The 22554-nt window shown below is 40.9% G+C and overlaps 1 protein-coding gene across 2 annotated transcripts; it reads right to left on the bottom strand.

The window, feature by feature from the left end:
• Window positions 1-2702: 2702 nt before the first annotated feature.
• On the bottom strand, window positions 2703-21687 carry LOC129721049 (cofilin/actin-depolymerizing factor homolog). 2 transcript variants are annotated; one of them, XM_055673148.1, is made up of 5 exons: window positions 21600-21687; window positions 20949-20993; window positions 6224-6414; window positions 6059-6164; window positions 2703-3566 (listed from the first exon to the last, which is right to left on the bottom strand). In XM_055673148.1, exons 2-5 carry the CDS (start codon window positions 20949-20951, stop codon window positions 3420-3422), a joined length of 447 nt encoding a protein of 148 aa, XP_055529123.1. In that variant the 5' UTR covers window positions 20952-20993; window positions 21600-21687; the 3' UTR covers window positions 2703-3419. The 2 variants fall into 2 exon arrangements, with proteins under 2 accessions (XP_055529123.1, XP_055529122.1); XM_055673147.1 differs by having other exon boundaries at window positions 21445-21644.
• Window positions 21688-22554: the final 867 nt, after the last annotated feature.

The following is a 22554-nucleotide window of genomic DNA, read 5'->3' as shown; positions in this document are numbered from 1 at the left end:
GGACAGGAGGCAATGTTCAGACCGGTAATCGAACCAGATAGCCTGCATGCCGTGTCTAATGATAACGGCCATCGGTGCGTAAACTTTGCGGCCTCCCGTGGTATGGTAGTCCGAAGTACCTTCTTCCCCCGCAAAGGTATCCACAAATCCACCTGGAGATCACCCGACCAACAGACAGAGAACCAAATCGACCACGTTTTAATCGACGGCAGGTTTTTCTCCGACATCATCAACGTTCGCACCTACCGCAGTGCGAATATAGATTCGGACCACTACCTAGTAGCTGTGTGCATGCGCTCAAAACTATCGACGGTGTATAACAACCGCCAAAGTCGAACGCCGCGACCAAATACTGAGCAACTGCGGGACGCCGAGGCTGCACAGGAATACGCGCAGCAGCTGGAGGCAGTGCTACCTACGGAAGAGCAGCTTGGCGCAGCTACCCTTGAAGATGGCTGCATCCGATCCGCCATAGGTAGCACTGCAGTAGCGCTACTAGGTACAAGGGCCCCGAATCATAGAAATGACTGGTTTGACGGCGAATGCAAACGGTTAGTCGAGAAGAATGCAGCACGGGCGAGAATGCTGCAACACCGTACGAGAGCGAACGTGGAACGATACCGACAGGCACGGAACAGCCAAAACTCAGTCCTCCGAAGGAAGAAGCGCCAGCAAGAGGACCGAGATCGCGTAGCGATGGAAGAGCTGTACCAAGCTAACGACACTCGGAAGTTCTACCAGAAGCTGAACAGCTCCCGCAAAGGCTTTGTGCCGCAAGCCGATATGTGCAGGAGCTTGGACGGCAACCTCCTAACAGACGAGTGTGAGGTGATCGAAAGGTGGAGACAGCACTTCGACGAGCATCTAAACGGCGATGCAGTAGAGCGCGAGGACGGTATGGGAATTGATCTTGGTGCACGAGCAGAAGACATTAGAATTCCAGCCCCCGATCTTCTGGAGGTGGAGGAGGAGATTGGTCGGCTGAAAAACAGTAAAGCTGCTGGAGTGGACCAACTTCCCAGCGAGCTATTGAAATACGGTGGAGAAACACTGGCTAGAGCCGTACACTGGGTCATTGTCAAGGTTTGGGAGGAAGAACGAGTACCGGAGGAGTGGATGGAGGGTATTGTGTGTCCCATCTACAAAAAGGGCGACAAACTGGAGTACTGCAATTACCGGGCAATCACTCTGTTGAACGCCGCCTACAAGGTACTCTCCCAAATACTTTGCCGTCGACTATCACCATTTGCGAAGCAGTTCGTGGGGCACTACCAGGCGGGATTTATGGGTGCCCGCGCCACCACGGATCAGATATTCACGGTTCGGCAGGTTATGCAGAAATGCCGCGAATATAACGTGCCCACACATCATTTGTTCATCGATTTTAAATCGGCGTACGACACAATCGATCGGGACAAGCTATGGCAAATTATGCACGACTACGGATTTCCGGACAAACTGACGCAGTTGGTCGAAGCGATGATGGATCGAGTGGTGTGTGTAGTTCGAGTTTCGGGGGCACTCTCGAGACACTTCGAAACCCGAAGAGGTCTAAGGCAAGGTGATGGTCTCTCGTGCCTACTGTTCAACATTGCCCTGGAAGGTGTCATTAGAAGAGCGGGGATTAACATGAGTGGCACGATATTCCAAAAGTCGGTTCAACTGTTTGGTTTCGCTGACGATATTGACATTGTGGCTCGGACCTTTGTGAAGATGGCGGATACGTACATCGGACTAAAGGCTGAAGCCAAACGGATTGGACTGGTCATCAATGCATCAAAGACGAAGTATATGAAAGGAAGGGGTTCACGAGAGGACAGTGCTAACCTCCCACCTCGAGTTCAAATTGGTGGTGATGAAATCGAGGTGGTTGATGAGTTCGTGTATCTGGGCTCACTGGTAACTGCCGACAACGATACCAGCAGAGAAATTCAACGGCGCATCATGGCAGGAAATCGTGCATACTTTGGTCTCCGGAGGACGCTCCGATCGAGTAGAATTCGTCACCGAACCAAGTTAACCATGTACAAGACGCTGATCAGACCGGTAGTCCTCTACGGGCATGAGACATGGACTATGCTTGTGAAGGACCAACGCGTGAAGGACCAACGCGCCCTTGCGGTCTTCGAGCGGAAGGTGTTGCGTACCATCTTCGGTGGACTGCAGATGGAAAACGGAGTGTGGAGAAGGCGAATGAACCACGAACTGCAGGAGCTGCTTGGAGAGCCATCTATCGTCCACACCGCTAAGATAGGCAGATTGTGGTGGGCTGGGCATGTTGTAAGGATGTCAGACGACAGTCCGGTAAAGATGGTTCTTGAAACCAATCCGTCAGGGACGAGACGGAGAGGTGCACAGCGGGCAAGGTGGATCGATCAGGTGGAAGACGACCTGCGGACCCAACGCAGACTGCAGAGCTGGCGAACTGCAGCCATGGACCAAGTGGAATGGAGACGACTCTTACGTACAGCAAAGGCCACACCACGGCTTGGGACTGTTTGGTAAGGTAAGGTAAGATTGAAAAAGTCCCTATCTTTATTTGCAATTGGAATTCTGCGGTTAAAAGAATTTTGATTTTGTAGCAAAATCCGAACTGAGATGAAAAAAAAAACTCCAAACTCGTCAGGCCTAACCGATTGCCATTCGATCTGAAAACCAGTTTTTTGAACATGTGATAATACACAGGAAGTATCAATTCCACGTTTATCTTTATTAGTATTTTATTGTTTTAATTTAAATTAATCATAACTGTAATACGATTGTTCGTTTTGAATTTTCAGTTGAAGTTTTTTTTTATTAATTCTTTTGTTTCCTGATGATAACCGCACACACAATCAATAATGGATAAGAAAGAGGGAAGGAAAGGAGCGAATCTTGAAAGGGCCAAGAGAGGCAATAAACACACGCTTAAATAAATGCCTTGCTAAGAAACGCTTCCTCTCTCTCTCACTTGGCCCCGGAGAATGGGCACACGTTTCCCGACAGTGTTTTGACTTCCCCTGCGCGATAGATTTACACTATCGTTCTTATTGTTGCAGTTGTTATTTGCTGTGTCCGGCTGCATAAATCGATCTGCCCCCCGCCCACCGCAAACCAATCCGAAATAGTTGTTTTATTCTAATAGCAGACACGCTTTCTTAATCCATTCAAGTTTTGCTTTTGTTTACTGTTTTATCCTTAGTTTGCGTTTATTTTTATGTTTCATTGTTTTCATATGCTGTTTCAGTGTTTTGCTTATTCTCTTGAATTGTTACGTTTGTTCTGATGTATTCTGCTTTTACTTTTACATTCTCTCCTGAAGTAATTTTCTGGCTCTGAGTGTAGTTTTATGTAACAGTGTATTTTCGTGTTGGGTTTTGTTTCTGTTGTAGTAGTAGCTGTTGTATCTGTTGTGTGCGTAATCTTAAGTAAGGATAATCTTATTGACGATCAGTGGCGCGCAGCTTTTCCTCGACAGCTTCTCGTGATGCCTCAGAGAGATCGGTAGCCTGAATGTACTTCTGGACGCCGACCAGCGACTTCTTCAGCGCGTCAAAGGAGCTCGAGTACAACATCTTCTTCTTGACCTGGAATGAAAGGAAATAGTGAATTGAATCAGTTTTTCTTCGTAGCAGTGAAATCAGGATTTAAGCTTAAACCTTAGAGACTCAATCGAAAAATAATTAATTCTCGAAGAGCACCTAGCACGCCTCCAAACCACACCTCATCATCACAAAACGTGAGAGCTGATCATATCTTATATAATATAATATACCTATCATATTTGGAATTACAAAAGACACATTCTGAAGAAGTAACCCAACGAAAGGATAGATCTCGTGACTCAAAATAACAAAGAAAACTACGAGAATCAACTTTAGATTTAATACATTATTAATTTTAGTTGGGCTCAGTGACCAGCTCAGCTTATCTGTTCGATATCCCTAGTACTTGAATAAAATGTTAAGTGATTGTCGTTGTGATGAAGATACGTTGAAGCCTGAGATTTTGTTGTTCATTTATATTTCTTATAAATCAACAAACTTTACGTTCAAAAGTACGATCCGTTCTCCATCGCGAAAGTACTGATTTCTAATTGCGAACTTTGTATTTAAAGGGCATTGCACGTTTGCACCATGCCTCCTCAGCTGGTCTCGAGGTACGATGCTGGCCTAACAAGCCAGTCGTCGTAGGTTCGAGTCTTGACTCGGGAGAGACTGTTAGTGTCAGTAGGATCGTAGCGCTAGCCCCGCAATTGTCCTGTACACTTAACGGTTGGCTGCGAAGTCTGTGTATAGTGAACAGAAGGTCAAGTTCCGAATCGGAATGTAGCACCAAGGCTTTGCTTTGCACGTTTGCACCAGAAGACACAAAGAACACAAAGAGAGTATAGGGTTGCAATTGGTATTTTGATTTTGATTTTAACAAAGTCATCCTCCCTATTGTCTTCAATTTCACTTTCTTGCATAAAAAATCTTGATAATTTTAGGACTGATAACATTCTATTGTTGAGTTCAAATAATCAGACGTTTGAAGAAACTGCTTCGCCTGTAAAAGCGTTTTCTTGTAATCAAACAACTAATCTGCTTGCTTGCATGAAATTGAAAATGATTCTGCTTTTGATGATATCCCTAACCACAATCCTGTTGTTTTGTACACCAAAACTAAGATTTTTAAATTTGATCCCCAAATCTCAGATTACCACATCACAGCACCATTATGGTGGTAAAACTAATAACTTTGTTCAACGTGTTATATTTTCGAGAAACGCAAACAAATGCTGAGGTAATTAAAAACTGGTAACGAAAACACATATCTTAACCAAATCTTTTCAAATATTCCTTCAGGAAAGTTGCACATACGAGTTTTATACTCGCCTAGAATCATTTCTACAATGACCTAAGCTTATACTTTATTTTAAAAGGAGATATGGCTTTTTCAGTCTTAACGGTGGATCAAAACGCTGTCTTATGTCCGACAATTCGACTTTTGGACTTGGCCTTCCTCAGGGGATATAAAGTTGTACCGTTCTTCGTTCAGCGTACAAAGCTTTACGACAGGTTGTCATAGCTATCAATAGGTGTTCCTTCAAGGTACCACATTAAAAACCACGATAGGTTGGTGGATTTAATTCGTTTTCTACGGCTTTTTATCACACCACTGATGACACCAAGATGGATTCAACGAAGTTGGATGATGAATGAATCATAAAATTACTTTTTTTATTTTGATTAATTTTTTCAACACTGCTATTTTCCGCCGTATGTATAAACGCATTGATTTTGCTCCAGCAGTGCAATTTTATGAGAGTAGCAGAGTTAACTCATATTCATACGACTAAACTAGAAACTTTAATTTCACTTCTCGGAATCAGGAAAGTTTTGTTTGACAAGTCTCTATCGCTTGTGTACTGCTTTAACGGTAATCTTTTGTTGTAATAAGTCGTTTTTCATTAAATTATAGGTTTTTGTAACATTTCAGAATTTTGAAGCAACTCTCATGGCGCTCAAAAAGATTGATATCAAGTTCGGTGCATCTGGTAGCAATTAGAGCAGGTTGTAATGTTTTCTGAACCATCCGTAACAGTCTCTGAAAATAAGCACTTCATGGGCCTTTATGAGTTCTAAGATCTACTATTTATCTGTGTCTGCAGAAAAAAATGAAGTGTTGAAGAAAATATTAGCAAACTTTCTTCGTACCGGTGAATGGAACTGAGTGATGGATATGCATCTTATGGTATCTTGAAATAGGATACGTTTACACAGACACATCAGTATGAATGTGTTAAAATTCTAACAGTAGAATGACAAATCAATTTAAATCGTTTAGCAGCGTACTTCAAAATCACTCCGCAATTGTATTATCTAACACGCAAAGGATTTGTAGATGGTTGCGAATTTATTTGCCTGCATGAAAACGTTGTAAATCCGATTATACCGGTCATAGAAATAGCGAAATTGTAAATTAAACTGATTTCGAAAATCAGCACAGCCAATTCATATGCTCTTCACTTCAGGACCAGGTGATTTTCAAGCTATTTTTTGTAACTCTATTATGATTATAATTGATAATCACTCACCTTAGCGGTATCGGGGCACCAGGACATAAGAAACAGCTTCTGCTTCTTGGAACTTTCCGAGGTGCCTTGGCACTGGTGCATGTACTCAAAGTCGAAGAGACCATACCTGAAAACAAACGGACCATTGTTAGCTGCGTTTACGATCGGAAATAACTAGTAACTGACCGGCACTCGCCCGGTCCACCCTTCTGGATGTCATCCAGGAATTGGTCGTACTCGGCGTTACGGTCACCGATCACCTCCACATCGATTTGTTTCTCGTCTCGGATGTAGAATATGACATAGCGATGTTTTTTGTCTTTTTTGATTTCCTCGTACGTCGTTTTGCACACATCCGACACAGTTACTCCTGAGGCCTGCAGAAAGTGAAAAAGAGAAAACGTGAAAAATTAGAAAAATAAAAATTACAGTACCACATTAGGCACATGGTTGGTTACGTGATCGGATCTGGGCCGGATTAGACGGCTGCGTCTTTCAGTCGGATTCGCTTCAACACACCGAGAATCACTTTCAGTGGAGCTAAAAATAGTACCCGGCTACCAGAGACGTGTCTAGCAGTTCCACACTCTTTCCACAAAGCTAGGCCTCACAGCGAGTTGGATGGAAAAGTCAGTACGTAGCATCGGTTCATTTTTTTTCACTCGTTAGATATTACAACATTTGGACAAAACGCAAATCCGTTGTAGGTGTATATGAAACATGGTTCGAACTAATTCAGACCACGTCAGGTCAAGATCAAGATTCACACCATGTAAATCAATTGCGCCCACCGCCCAAACAATTAAATTACAACGCATTGGTGGAATAGCCGTGTAAACAGAAACATACATTGTAGCTCTGCTCTCGAACTAATCCTCCACACATAGGTAGACCATCCGCAGACGGTTAGTAAGCAGTCTCAAAAGTTTATGTATAGAAGAAACGTTCAAAATGTACGTCATCAATCCATCCTCGTTTGTTGAATGCGCATGTTGGAACCGGTGCTGTCGTCGGTCGGCAAGGAAATGCACACGTTGCACACTGGCACTTTTCTACCAGCGAAACACGTGTTTCCGTCCGTTTTAACCTCAATCAACCGACCGCGCTTAAGTTGGTCGGTGAAAATCTAAATGATATAGTTAGCCGACCATTATTAGTGTTTTCAATTACATTTTCACCCGTTCATTTCGTGTGCCCGGTTGATTCGCTTCTTTAAAACCGCTGCCGGGGTAACTTCAACATGTTTTCTTTTTCGATAACTTAGAAGCTGTTGAGCTTCTGTTGCGCCCCTTGAATGGGGAGCGTGTGCAAACTTCAATGCAGCACCGCCTTTTTGTAATGAGTGCAAGCAACCGGTTCGGTATCGGATAAGCCGGCGTAGGTGTGACTGTGTAGCACTAGAGGAATCAATTTATAGTAATTAATACCAGAAGACCAGTTTGCAGAATTTAGAGTCCTGGTGTGCAAAGTTTACAATACGTCGATGGAACAACAGAAGGAATTGTTCTTACTGTATCTTCACAAGCCGACAATACACAGTTTTTAGCTCTAGTTTAAACTTACACAACTGATCCAATTAACACCAGGGAAGCATGTAACGTCAGACTGGACTGAAACACACGCTCACGTTTTTTTCTACTCCGGCTAGAATTGGTGCTAACATTTGCAAAGATAAGCATAATGGAACGTTGCAACTCTTTTAGGTAAAACCAAATGAAGTCATCGTTGCTATTTATTCGAATTTTGTATGACATATAGTAACTAATCAAGCAGAATAAAAACAGGGTTGCGAAAAAATTTTCAAAATGAAATTCCCTGATTTTCCCTGAAATATCATATTATTTTCCCTGATATTTTTCAGTATTTCGCACAAAAAAGTGCAACGTAGAATAACGTAACTCTGGAATCCAAGTAGGGTTTGCAATATTCCCGAGAATAGATTTCCCGGGAAACGGGAATGAAAAATCTCATTTCCCGGGAATTCCCGGGAACCGGGAAAGGAAAAAATCCTTAGCGAAAATGAGATTTCAAATAAACTTTATTAATAAAAAGTTTCGAACAATCGTTTACAATTTAATTATCAATTGAAGAACAAAACTTATTCAAGTTCACTCCAGAAATTCATGAACAATCGTTTATCAATCGCCTCAGTTCCGCTGACAATTTCTCGTTAAGCCCAAATAATGTAGTTCCCTTCTGTAATACTTTGCTTAAGATCGCTGAATCACCGCTGGTGTCTGATTTCTAAAATACTTCTAAATCACCGTTTCCAGCTCTTGCTACATTTCATTAGAAACTGAAGAGTCCAATACTTTTAGTTTTTTGAAGATAAAGCTGAATGTTTGGCAGCCAGATTTTAGAGCATTTGAATGTCTTCGTAATTAATGTGAAATCGCGGCCACGACCCAAGTTACACTGACTGAGTTTTATTAATTTATTTATTCCTGGTCGCATTGATTCACGGGTTTCAATTTTTTTTATCAATTTACAGGTTTCAAAATTTATTGTCAATAAACAAAGAAAAAATCAAGCAACTATCCGCTTGGTAGTAAACTCACTAGCAAAAAAAAGACATGAGACGAAGAAAATATTTCTTAATTTATCGTTTACTGAATAAGACAGCATATATTTTTGACAAATAAATAAAGCAAATAATTTGATATTAGACGGCAAGCAAATATTGATCGTCGTTTCAAGCAAATATTTGCTTCGTATAATGCACACTGTGAAGCTGCTCTACACTTCTACGACGTAAGTTTCGTGTTTTTATACGATATTTAGTTTTATTGCAATATTGTACGGAAAATTTTCCGAGGAGCTCGGGAATCCCGGGAATCAATATTCCTATTCCCGGGAATCCCGGGAAAAGCCAATTCCCGGGATTGCAAACCCTTAATCCAAGTGAAAAAAAGTATTCAATCGGATATGGAACCGAGTCCTAAAGGCTCCAAAATAACCTTTTATGCTGAAAAAATCAGTTTTTGGTTGAAAATTTTTTCCTGAATATTTTTTGTTTTCCCTGAGCGAAAAAGGAATTCCCTGACATTCCCTGATTTTCCAGGTTTTCGACACCCTGAGAAAATATCGTTCTGTCAATGTGTGTGATGCTTCGCTTACTTATTAGCCTTCAGAGCCATAACATAATCTCCCACTCAAAAAAAAATATGTCTTTCGTGTTATAACTGATTTTTCAAAAATTTCCTAATTTTGTCAGGTTTTCTCTAATTAGGAAGAAAGTAATGCCGCTGTTCCCTCCACCGCTGCTGATACCCGTTGCAGCTACTGCTGCTGGTACCCGCTACAGCTGCCGCTGCTAGAACTGGCTACTCTCCGCTGACGCTACTGCTACTACTCACTGCTGCTTAGTTAGGACCGTCCTAGTGACCATCCGCTAGTAAACTGATTGGTTTGTGAAGAAGCAGACTCTTATATAGCCCAAAGAGTGCATTCCTGGCTTACTAGTAGGTATATAATGTGTCGCCCGTGCTTGGGTGCATCGAGCGACCTATCACAGGTTGAAATTAGGGCACAGACAAACAGACGTGCCATTCGATGACAATTTCATCGATCAGAAAAATAACGATAGTTTTGCAATTTTGCTAGTGGGCGATAATGCCGCTAGTGTCGCTATAAGTAAGCGTGCCTTTTCATTATCAAAGACAGAAACCATCAGTATTGCCGCTTGTGTTGATTTGAGCAAGCGTGTACCCATTAGCAAATACCAAAGCCGTTTTACGAAAGTAAGTTAGTAGGCAATAAGCTTACATGGTGGCGCATGAGTGTAAAGTTTCGAATAAGGACGAAAATTTTTCAGGATGTTTGTTCGAAGAGGCACGTCTGTTTGTCTGTGTTAGGGTTTGCAATATACCCGGGAATTGATTTCCCGGGAAACGGGAATGAAAAATCCCCGTGCCCCGCATGTTAAAGGCAGAACGTTTTATATCACCTTTAAGCAAAATGTTGAACAGAAGGCAGGAGAGAAATTTCGCCTTGTCGAAGTTTCTTGCGTGTTCCAATCGGGCTTGATACCGCACCCGAAATCTGTACACAGCACTGTACACCATCCATCGTGGCCCTAATCAGTCTTGTGAATTTCGCCGGGAAGCCATATTTGTCCATAACTTTCCATAGCTCTACACGGTCGATAGTATCGTAAGCGGCCTTAAAATCGATGAACAGATGGTGCGTTGGAATTTGGTATTCGCTACATTTTTGAAGGATCTGCCGCAGCGTAAAGATTTGGTCCGTTGTCGACCGCCCATCCACAAAACTGACTTGATAACTTTCACAAACCTTCATGCTAGCGACAAGAGAGGGCGAAAGATGATCTGGAAGAGCATTTTGTAGACTGCGTTGAGAACCGTGATCACCCGGGAATTCTCACGCGCCTACTTTTCGCCCTTTTTGTATATTGGGCATATAACTACCTACTTCCACTCCTCCGGTAGCTGGTGTGTATACAAGATCCTGATCCTGTGAAGCTTCGCTTTGATGCCATCCTTTCCAGCTTTTGTTCCAGATTTGTTTTTCATGAGTTGCTTGATAGCATACCTAACTTCACTTATCGTTGGGGGCGGAGGAAGCCAATCCACTGTACTGACGAAGTCATTTCTCCTACCGTCTTGGTCATCTGCCTCCGCGCCATTCAGGTGTTCATTGTAGTGCTGCCTCCACCTGCCGATCATCTCACGTTTATCCGTCAAGATTCCTCCATCTTTATCTCGACACATTCCAGCTCGCGGCACAAAGCCTGCGCAGGATGCGTTTTGTTTCTTGTAGAATCTATGTTTCTGTTTTTCTTCCAGGTGCCACTTTTTGTTCCGGAAAAGATGGGTGTGCTGTCTTCGTTTCTGTCTGTACCGCACACGTTATGACGGTTCCTTTGTTACAGCATCAATGCCCACGCTGTATCATTCGACACTTCTTGTCGAACCAGCCGTTACGTCGATTTCTTCTCGGCGAATCCAACAGCACCTTTCGCTGCGTCCTTAATGACTGCTTTCACAGTACTCTAGCAGTCCTCCAGCGGGACTTCGGTATGCTCTCCCTCATCCGGCAACGCTGCGTCAAGGCTTTGCGGTACTCAGTAGCGACTTCGGGGGAGTTTAGGTCGCTTCAGATCATATGTTGTTAACAGCCAAAAGTCTTTGGCGTATTTCGACCAGGTAGTGGTCAGAACCGAAGTTTGCGCCACGATAGATTAGGACTTCGATAATATCCGAGAGTTGCCTTCCGTCAATCAAAACATGATCGGCCGTCCATCGTGAATAGAAAAATCGTCGACTCCCCGTTCCATTTGGTGTACATCGACCAAACCCTTCTTTGTACACGTGGACATTTTTTATAGAGTAAAGGTCATAAACGTTTGTTTCTGTGGTTTATTTACTGATCAAACATTAAAAATATCAACAAATAATAACGAAAATTATCTCGGATGCAACCCAAAACCAAAGACCAGAAACGCCATTAATGAAAAGAATTTCCTAAAAATTTAGCTTAAAAGGGCTGTGAAACGCATCAAAAGAATAGAACAGGGTAAAGTATATATGTATTCCAAATTTTACTGTAAATGATTCCTGTAAAATCTCTAATCTATAACTAACAACAAAAACGATATCAGATGTTTCTGGACATTCTTTTTGAAAAAAGAGTTGTGATGTTTATCTCATATCAGTTGATGCATAAAGTTTATAATAACTTTTCTTCAAACCAACAAAGAAATCCAAATACTTGCAAACGCTTCTATTGCCTCGTAGAACCCGAAAGAAATATTATCAAAAATTATGCTTTGAATTATTGAAAACACTTGCCTCCGCACTAAGCCCCAGAAGAACTCCAGAAAAACGACACAATAGAATCCAAACTCCACTCTAAAATGATTTTTTGAAAAATAAAATTTTGCAAAATAAATTTGGAACCTAACGCTTGAAGCTCGCATTTAAATGAAAGAAAAGGACTAAAAGTGGTTCTATGGATGGATGAGGCTAAAGACAAAACTGATTTCAAATTTAGCAGTTTAGGTGAAGTTCATGAAAAATGATTCCAAATTAGCATATAAAAACTTGCAAATATCTCTGTTTTGCGTCAAAAGAGAACTTATTTGATGCTTCAAATTGAAGGGTCTATTCTTACTTGTTTTTGTATGCCACTAGATTTTGATGATTTCGTATTTGCAAAAAAGGCAGTAATTCGAAACTATATTTAATTTTTCACGACAAATCAATCAGGACGAATTATTTTCTTTCAGAAAAATGTAAAACCACAAAACATTAACCAAAACGATTTTTTGCTAGCAAGCGTAAACACGAAAAAAAGAATGACTATTTAACATGCCCTCGTTTCCATCCAGACTTTCAAGTTAATTGTAAAAAAAAACTTTCTCGAGCCATACGGCCATCGTCCTGCTACAATGATGTCGCGTGCGTTTTCATTCGACATCGCATGACAAGGTCATTATGCGCAGGGTCGTTCGTCCATCCACCCCTCTCCGGCGTTCAATCCCCACCATCTTCGTGCTGTTTTGTGCATCCTTCCTACATATCCTACACCGAATGAGGGAGCGGCAGACGGGCATCTTCCTGCCTGTGGCACGTGGAAATCCCCGTTAGGTTCAATGAACCGTCTTCGGTTTTGCAATGCGCTAGCTACCTACTACTAGAGGGAGGCTAGTAGTATGGTGAGTTAGGTGTCAACTAAACGGTGGAAGTTTTAATTGAATTACATCTTTCCGAGAACTGCGGATACTGGCTAGACACACAAAACTGCGCCGGAAAGCCCGGCCGGAATCGCGATTCAAATTCAACGAGCATTGTATTCTTGCGATCACTTGCGGCGATGATCGTTCGTACGTTCCATCTGAAAACGAACGTCGTTTCATGGCCAAGTATGATGACAGTTCTACAAGGTATGCTATTCACGTCGATGCATTAGTATTAGTGTCGTTATGAACATTTTCCAATTTTGTATGAAATTTGAAATGATTTTGTATTTTTACTAAACTTATAAAACATACTTTCCTGAAAAGTTATAGAAATGATGTTGGAACATGTTTTATTTGTGGGGAATACATAAACATGCTGCGGTTTAGGTAAAATATGCTGTTTTTCATCAATTTGCCGGTAACCTTTTTGCACTTTTTGTTTTTTTATCGTAGTTTAATAGCGCTTCTAAATAGAGTCGCTTACGTTTCATATAGTAACAAAAGTCATGAGCTATGACAATGACTAAGATTATGCTCCAACTATTAGAAATATAGCATTTTTATATATTTTATTTCGACATATTGTCGCAATTTTTCACACTAAATCTAAATTAATATCAATTTCTAGTGTATTTCAACTGGAGATTCACTCTCCAACCAAAAAAATCAAATATAAAACAACATAAAACGAGAAATTTCCGAAAATGTTCCGAATTCCATACAAAAAACGAAAATTTTCATAACGAGATTTGTTTGTGTGCGTGGATAGATAAAAATGTGGCATACCTTGTAGAACTGTCATCATACTTGGGTTTCATGGTAGGAACTTATCCGGCGAAAAGATGATTCATACGTGGTTGGTGTGCTCTGTACTATCGCGTTTTGTGTGAGTGTGCGGTTGTAAAGTCATGTTGTACTTTTCAATACCTTCGCAGTACCGATATGATACAATCACAAATACCATCTTAGGGACAGTCAGTCAGTGCAGTTAGCCGTATAGAATCATAGAACGATACACACATCATGCGCTGCACACCATCGCATCGCATTGCAATGAAGGAAAGGGGGCGCTAGAGCGTTCGGTGGTTTCAGCCTTGTGTTGTCTCGGCTATGCCAAAAACGTCATTCATGAATGCATTCGTTTGAAAAACCGGCCGGCTAGAAAAGAAGTTTGTCTTTTGGCCTGCCAAAGGCCCCAACACATGAGGTATTCTGGCCGGTGCACGTAATGCTAATTACGATTGCCCGCACACGCACAGCACGCGTATTTCGGGCGGCATTCCAAATTTGGCGATAGACTGACTTTCGAGGCAACAGCGAACGACACGGCAAGACTCTTGTTTTTCAACTCCACCAGTTGCGGTGGTGCCTGCTATCTACTTTTACGGTCATGATTATTATTATATTGCTTTGCGCCTGTGATTGTATTCACGTATATGTTCAGTGCTCACCTGTGAATGAAAGTGAGTCACTTCTGTACTCAAGAAATGAGGCATCGTTAGCTATGATTAGGAAACCCAACTCAGCTAGCCCTCTCTATTGATAGCGATGAGTAAACCGTATCATGGCGACGGTCAATATTTTATTTCGCCAATGATAACATTCTCGAAGAAACCCATGCCAACTAATGCCTTATACGTGTCATGGCTAACGAAGTTCGGAAGTAAATTTTTCAATACCACTTCCAGTTGGAGCGTGAAACTTGGAGAAGTTTGAAGTACAGAATAACCTGTTTCGATGCGGCTTCATGAATCTCCTACTCTGAATGACTGTTTATGGTAATGGCCTTCATATTTGCCGTTCCTACGCAACCAAGAGCAATATTAGTAAAAATAAACATCTGCCTGTCTGCCGATTCAGTCAATAGCACTAAACATGATCGTGTAAATTAAAGTTGGACTCAATTTCGCCACTCACGATAATTACAACAGGGAAGTACGCCCCGAGTACGCATATTTTGACGAATTCTTGTGTTAAATGTGCTGCCCCGAAATCCTCACGTTCAAGACAAAAATTCATCACAAGTGACGGAAAAGTCAATCTCCTTCCACAGCTAACCTAAATGCGAGCTACTGTTGTTTGCTGGTTCAGCACCGTTACAGTTACCGAACGTTGGAGGTAAGTTCTAGCTAGCATGAAGAGCTAAGACGCGTGGTTGGTTCGCACAAAACGATACAAAACTTAACCTTCTATTTCGTGTTTCGAATGTGAAAGCTATTTTTGGAACATCACAACCGAGATCCCGCAGCATGTCCGCGTACACGGGATTCATCTCGAGTTGGGAAACGCACAGGCTTCTTGTCGCCAATGATCCACCTAAAATGGTGGTGATAAACGTGTTCGCAGATAGTTCCATATTATGTCTTATATGGTTACAAAGCATGAGTCAGCTAAGGTCAGAAATCAGTTCTTTTTCGGAATTGGTATAACGTACAAAATTTTAAAATTTTCGAAATAAAGGTTATTATACCTTCAGAAAAAAATCCCAAAAAGCTATACAATCAAATGGTTGATGTTTCGGATACTCCCCGTCATAGATTGAACACACTGTCGAAAATCAATTGAAACGACAAATTTTTGAAGAACTTAGTTACCAAAAAATAAACTAATAGGTTCAAATCTGGACAGAATCAGACCTAACTAATGCATGTTTATTCTTATATTTTCAATAAGCCCTTCCCAATCATGTTGTCTACAACACCCGAATAAACTTCATTCTCCCTTTTCGGTGTTGTACCTGTCGTGGTTTTTGAATGAGCACTAAGAATTTCACCCAATGCATCAAGAAGAGAATAAATTCTATTTTCGCAAAAGCTAAGAACTTAATTATTCTTGAACCCACAAAGATGAATAATGGGGTTATATTTAGGTCTTATCAAATCCATTAGTTAGGACTGATTCATTGGTATCGTAACTGCCATATAGACAAGTAAAAATAAATCTTCTAATAGTTTTGCAACAATCAAAGAAAAGAAAACAAATCAAGAATTTTTCAACACGAAACATATTTTCAAAAAATTCTGTATTTTTCTCAATTGCAGACATTTATTGCTTGGTCAGCATTTGTATGGAGTCGCCCCACTGTTCGTCGGCAGCGGCAATGTAGTTTTCATTTGGCTTTACTTTCGAGACATGAAAAAAGTCTAAGGTCATGAGCAAAAATTAGTTGATCTATTGGGACGGAGAGATTTTCTCATTTTTTTGCCACTGATTCAGAGGATATCAGTGGACAGCAGGGGAAAAGGCACCACTACTCACGACATCTAGGCATGCTAGTCATGCTCATGCGTGATTGCGAGTGATCCCGCTGTTGATATTGTTCCTCATGTGAAAAGAGACATAACATATAACATCAGCCTAATACCCCGAGTACCATTCATAGTGCACAAAATGACAAAAACACATTATTATTAAACAGACCAAAAACTCTCAGTGCAGTGCACTTTTCAATGTACACCCATTACCATGTATTTACACACAAAGCGTGTGCGCATGTGGTCAGCGGATTTGGTTTACAGTGTTATTTTCGTGCACTCCCGACGTGGACCTGATGAGGATGAGAGCAAACACTAGGAGCCAGAGTTGCCAATAAAATGTTTGTTAAAGCTGGAAGAATACTGAAGAAAATACTGAATTTCGCATGAATTTACAAAATAACAAAAATATATGTTGTAAGAGAGCTTTTTTTGATAGTGACTGAACTGCCCATAACCGCATAATTGTAACATTTGCAAAATTGGTTGTTCGAGCAATTGACACTTTCATATTTTGACCTTAAATGCATTGTTCCCAATATATTTTTGCAAATAGACAGTTCAACTAAACTAAGTATCACGAAGAAAGCACTACTTTACACTATGTAAACGTTGAACACTACTTTTGAAGTCAAATTGGTTGAAATTTTTGCAACGATACTTTTATGCCGTTACTTTCAAGCTACTTCTGGAATATATTACAGTGGAAATGAAGTTTTTCTTGTATTCAACAAGCATGAGCTGAACATCAGAAACGGATCACCGATAGTTGGCTACCGGACCAGAATAACTTCCGAGTTTCAAAGGATGCAGAGGTGGATTTGGATGGAAGCTTTTATGACAAAAAAGTTGAAAAGGTTAAGTAGTGTTACAATTATGCGGTTATTTACGCTATGTGACAAAACAACTTGGTATTTTTTACGACTTTTTTCAAACAAACATTAGCATATTTTTTCAAATGTAAAAAGTACATACTATTTTAAGCATGTCCCAATAAAAAACGCAAAATCCATAAAATGTCGAATGTTACAGTTATGCGATCACAGGCAGTGAATCCAGTGTCAGTTTTATACAGTTAGGTTTTTTATTACGCGTTTTTTTTTGCGTGGATTTTTTACGAGGTTCTTTTTACGCAGATTTTTGAATTACGGCGTTTTTTACGCCCTCCGCCCTCCGGAAGATCAGGAATGACCGTCAAAGGGGACAATTTTCAATACTGGTCGCAGAGCGTCTCGGTTATTTTCAAAAAGGTATGACAATCTTGAATGCATAGTCAATATTCAAACCCACGAGACGCCACTGAACATTTTATCAATCCAACGACATATTGATTATTGTAATCCATTATGTGGTTACACAAATATAACCGTTTGAAATATTTTATTCCGACGTTAGGTACTTCTTGGTTTTAGTTCCCGCAAAATTTACCCCAGTAGTGTGGTAGACGTAATCCTATGTCAAAATAAAATGGTATTTGTAAAACCATTGGAAAATTATTTCACGAGAAAATTTGCTGTTCTAAACTATCGAAAATTTAATAAAAGAGAGTGATTGGACTAAAAGCGACAGCTACAATATTTTGAAGTATTCTAATTGATAACAGCACTGAACGTAAATTTGCTAGCAGAAATTGTGCAACGTGCTGAAGAATATAATCTGTGCAAAATCGACATGCTTCATCTGTAAGTGAGTGGTTAGTCATAACGATTATTCCACCATTGCTAATCGCACGAGAATGTGCCTGTCATGCCGCCGTTCGATGACAAGGAAGTCAAGTTAAGTTAAGTTAAGTTGATCGAATTTCCGATTCGAAACTAAGAAACACAAAACTTTATGAACATGACATATTCAGTAACCGTGAATAGCTACTACAACCCGTCGATTCAATTGCCTTCAGCTAGGCTGACAGAAACAGGGTCATTATCGCCCTGAAGCATGATAGAATTATGATTCGCTGGTTTCCGAGGGCGAAAAACCACAAGGGGAAAACCGCTAGCAATCGTAACGCTGTTTGTCACATATTGTTCTCGCGTCGATACGCGATCATATTCTTAAATTTCGAGTTCTTATAACGAGATGTACTTGCACCTGCCGACAGTTAGAAAAACATAATGGACAATCGCGTTTTGTGGTACAAGTTTAAAATAACACTTTTACGGCATAGTGACAAGTTTGCACCCACTTAAGGTGACGTCAATGTTAAATAGCAGGAAAAACACTGGCCTTAAATTGGAAACAGTTGGTGCTTTTTAAACCATCATTGAACGAAGTTTTTCAAAGTTGGCAAAACGTTTTTAAGTCTTATCAGAAACTTAACAGATTTAGGGCAAAAAGATATGGTAGGACAGAGACTCTGGCTATCGAATGCTACGTTATTACAATTTCTAGATAGCATACTTTTTGTTAATAAACAAATTTTATTGCAACATTTGGGATATTTTAAAATGTAGCGTGGCTTCAAGCTTCTCCCAGATGGTCTCGAGTTACGATGCTGGCCTAACAAGCCAGTCGTCGTAGGTTCGAGTCTCGACTCGGGAGAGACTGTTAGTGTCAGTAGAAGCGTAGCGCTAGCCCCACAATTGTCCTGTACACTAAATAGTCGGCTGTGAAGTCTGTGTATAAATCAGAAAGTCAAGTTCCGAATCGGAATGTAGCACCTGGGCTTTGCTTTTATAGCGACTTCAAACATCAATGCATCTGCTAATAAAAAGCAGGTGCCAGTTGGTCTCGAGGTACGATGCTGGTTTTAACACGTCAGTTGTCGTATGTTCGAATCCCGATATGACAGATCATTAATGTCAATGGGATCATTGATACTATTTCCTTAATACTATTAAGGAAAAATTTGGCTACAAAGTATGTATTTAAAACAAACTGAAAAAGAAAGGTCAAGTTCCGACTGTTAGCAGATGCAAAAATTGACCACTGTTATTTGGCTATCACGCAAATTTACAGATTCTATTTTCGCAGCACATGAAAATAACAATGCGAAAGTGCCAGTCATCCCCAATCTTAAATTCAATCAAATGAAACGATTGCGTTATCTCAAATGACCCCTTTGTTCCAATATGCAGTTCGTTACTTCTTTTGGACAATTTCAATCGCTGCAGTGTTGTGGTGCTGCTTCTCTGGAGAAAAGCCGGCTCGTGCTGCTGCACAGGCGGCACACAATCATGCCGCCCGTTTCTCGTTCCGCTGCACAACCACACACGCACGCGTCTGTCAATTTCCATCGGTGTTCGCCGCAGCCCGCGATTGTACCCACACAGCGGCACTGCCAACGATTACAGAGAAGGTGTGAGTAATTTGATTCACGAAAACGTATCTCTTTTCTACTTTGACCATATATGGTAATTCCTTATAACAACGGCCGCAAACCGGTGGATATTGGCAAAAGCTATGCAACTCATCGAACTATCTTGCCCACAACAGCTCATGGGAAAACTTTACTTAATCTCTACTTCAATCCAAATATAGACATAACGAAAGCCAGTACGTTTCATCAGTTCATTTGGTTTTACCTATTCCATACCTTGATTTTCGCTCAATGCAGTGTGGAGCTGAGTTTGTCATTTTCATCTTGCTATGTGGGAGATTTTCTATTTTGCTCACAAATTCTAAACCATTTTCATCTACGACTGCTGGTAGGTGTCTCCAGAAAAGGCCATTGGGACGAGCACAGACTGTGGTACAAGTGGGTGGCAGTCAGCACCACCAGTCGGTAAAAGAAAAACAGCAATGGCCGCACAGGGCTCCCGATTCGACAATGTTAAATGATTAGTCTGTGATCAAACGTTTTCGCTTGACGCCCATTCATTTTGGGCGTCTTCTTCGTCGATTCGTCTGCCAATCCATTCGACTAGCGTTTTTACCAGCTAGCTGGCATCTCTATCTTATTTGCTTTGCTCCGTTAGGAGCTAACATCACTGCGGATCCGCAATTTGCGGGCCCCATTGACAGATGCTATGTTATGCGTATGAAAAGTGGCGGTGATATGCTATCTCGTTTACACACACGCTGAGATGTTAGTCCTCGAAACATGCCGGGATGCCAGCTAGCTGGTTTTTACACCCGTCAATTCCTCAGACGGGTGATTGCGGGCGTAATCAACATTGTTTCGTTTTTATTTTTCAACAGTGATAGTGGTCACATACTAAATAATGGCCACTCACTACATTATTTTTGTTAAACAATCCATCGCTAGGTCATTCGTGAATATTCAGTACAAAAAGGCACTCCATTGTATGACTTTTTTGAGATTCATGTGGTTCTACGGCATTCATTGTTTTCATTAACACGTAAAAAAGTATACTAAACAGTTTCTATCACTAATCATGCTTAATTACATTCCCATGTTGGCAAGATGCACCCTAATACAAATGTATAAAAATGAGGAAAAATAAGACTCAATATCAAACGTTACGCTTATTTTCTGTCATTTATACCAAATCTTTTGACATCAATCCAAAATATTACCGCGCAATGTTGGACCCCCCGTGGCGATATGTATGTTACGTACAAAATCACGCACTTTGGATGATAAAACGTCAAACCACCAACACAAAACTCCAGCTAGTGTGGGTCGGATAGCGCGTACAGAGCCTCAACACACATACCTTCCCGTAGTGCGATGCACTAGTATTGGAGAGAAAACGGCTCGGCCTTTGCAATGAATTTTCACTGCCTGCCTCTTCTCGTTTTTCGGCGAACAAATTTCGCTGCCGGCATGCGGTTTCGCATGGCAAAAAAAATGTTTAATTTTATCCTGTAACCACACAACCGTAGTGTACGTTTTGAGCAATAAATTCTTTCAAATACGGGAAAATAATCAGTTCCCTTATGTCACATCAAAAACATGAGGTCAAAACGGATTGAAGCAACCCCCAAAGAATCCACGCAGCCACCTAATTCAACAAAATTTATAACTAGCATTAAATACAATTTAGAAAGCACATACCATTTTTGCACGAACTTTATCTGGAACACACTGAACACCGATAAACTGCAAGTAAAACAAATGATACTGTACTAACTTCACCGTCAAAAAATTTTCGTGATTAAAGCTTTTTCATCGAAATCACACGCGATTCAAGAAAGGGGGCGCTGGCCTGCCTCACATTTGGTTATGCGCTAAGGGAAAGCACAGAAGGAAGAGCTGTGTTCTTTATCGCACCGTTTAGTTCACGCCTTGATAATTGATAACACTTCGGACGATGATTAATCAGATTTTGAACGAGGGATTAATACATTAAATAAAAATGAATTTTATAAAGCTATATCCAGTGAGCAAAGAGCTGGAAGAATCTTATGAATTCGCTTTAGTTCGAACTTGCACGAGAGAGATAAAAGAGAACTGCTTTTCCTCGCCCGTTCGTGAGTTTGCGTTTGCTTTTCCTTCTTGCTTCCTCGTCCAAAAACACTTTTTATCCGTTCAACTGTGACTAAAAACTAACCCAACTCTGTGTGAGAGGATATTCGTCTGTGGTGTACGATTGCTTTTTCCTTGTCACTCCTATGGTAAAAGGTCTCTGGAGGTAAGAGGCAGAAACAAATACCGGCTTTGTACACGCACCGACTACAACCTTCCGAATCAGAAAACTGAACTTACTCTTTCGGCTCACGGAAACGGACTGACTGACTGCGGCCAACCGGGGCGGACTGCATCGACTATCCGATGCTGTTGTTGTGCATTTGTGTGCGAGCTAGCGAGTAAAATGTGTACACCAATACCTCCTAAACCCCGTAATCCCGCCGTTCGCCTGAATGCGGCGAGAATTTACACGCTTGTTCCTTGTTGTTCTATGCTGAGTAACATATACCCAGTTTTTATTTCGTTTTGAAGTGCTGACTTAGCTTTTCATTGAATAGACTATCTCACCGAATCTCTTTAACCTCACTTTTCTGACACTTAGTGGTAACTTTGTTTACGTTTTGGACTTTGTGCTTTTTTTCTAATGGAGCAATCGTGCGCGTAGTGGAAATGCTGCTAAATTTATAATTGTTCTTAGTGTGCTGGCACCTCACGTACAACATTTAAAGGACATTTTGGTCACAATTGAAAAGATTTGCTATAATTGAGAACCAAACTGCATCTCCTGGAGGTAAACAAAGTTACCAGTAGCTGTCAAACTCAGGTGCGTGACGTCACCTATATGAATATTATGATTCTCACAGAGTGCGGCAGGAAAAAATGCGAAAATGTTTGAATTCTAATATTGCGTTTATTTATCTAACGAATGACTTATGTTTGTATTTAATTACGTTTACTTTCAAGCACAGAGAACAGACTAACAAACGACGAACAAACAGTTTGAAAGAAGTGTGCGAAATTGTGCATGTGTGCCACGAAATATCCTCCAAATTAAACCCCTCGTCATGCTGAATGGTAAAGTAATGTGCGATGTCGCTACCGTCGCTAGACAGCCTGCATGTTCATCAGTTAGCGAATTTCTTTATTCCACTGTGTGCGGGCAAAACTGCCGAGGAATAATGAAACGTCATCGACATTTAAGACGCAAGTAAGAAAGAGATGCCAGATAATTGTTTACGAACTTAGCACGTGC

Source organism: Wyeomyia smithii, chromosome 2 (genome assembly GCF_029784165.1).
Source record: "Wyeomyia smithii strain HCP4-BCI-WySm-NY-G18 chromosome 2, ASM2978416v1, whole genome shotgun sequence".
NCBI classification, from domain to species: domain Eukaryota; kingdom Metazoa; phylum Arthropoda; class Insecta; order Diptera; family Culicidae; genus Wyeomyia; species Wyeomyia smithii.
The sequence above is the reverse complement of the archived record's forward strand: the minus strand, read 5'-3'. Positions and strand labels throughout refer to the sequence as shown.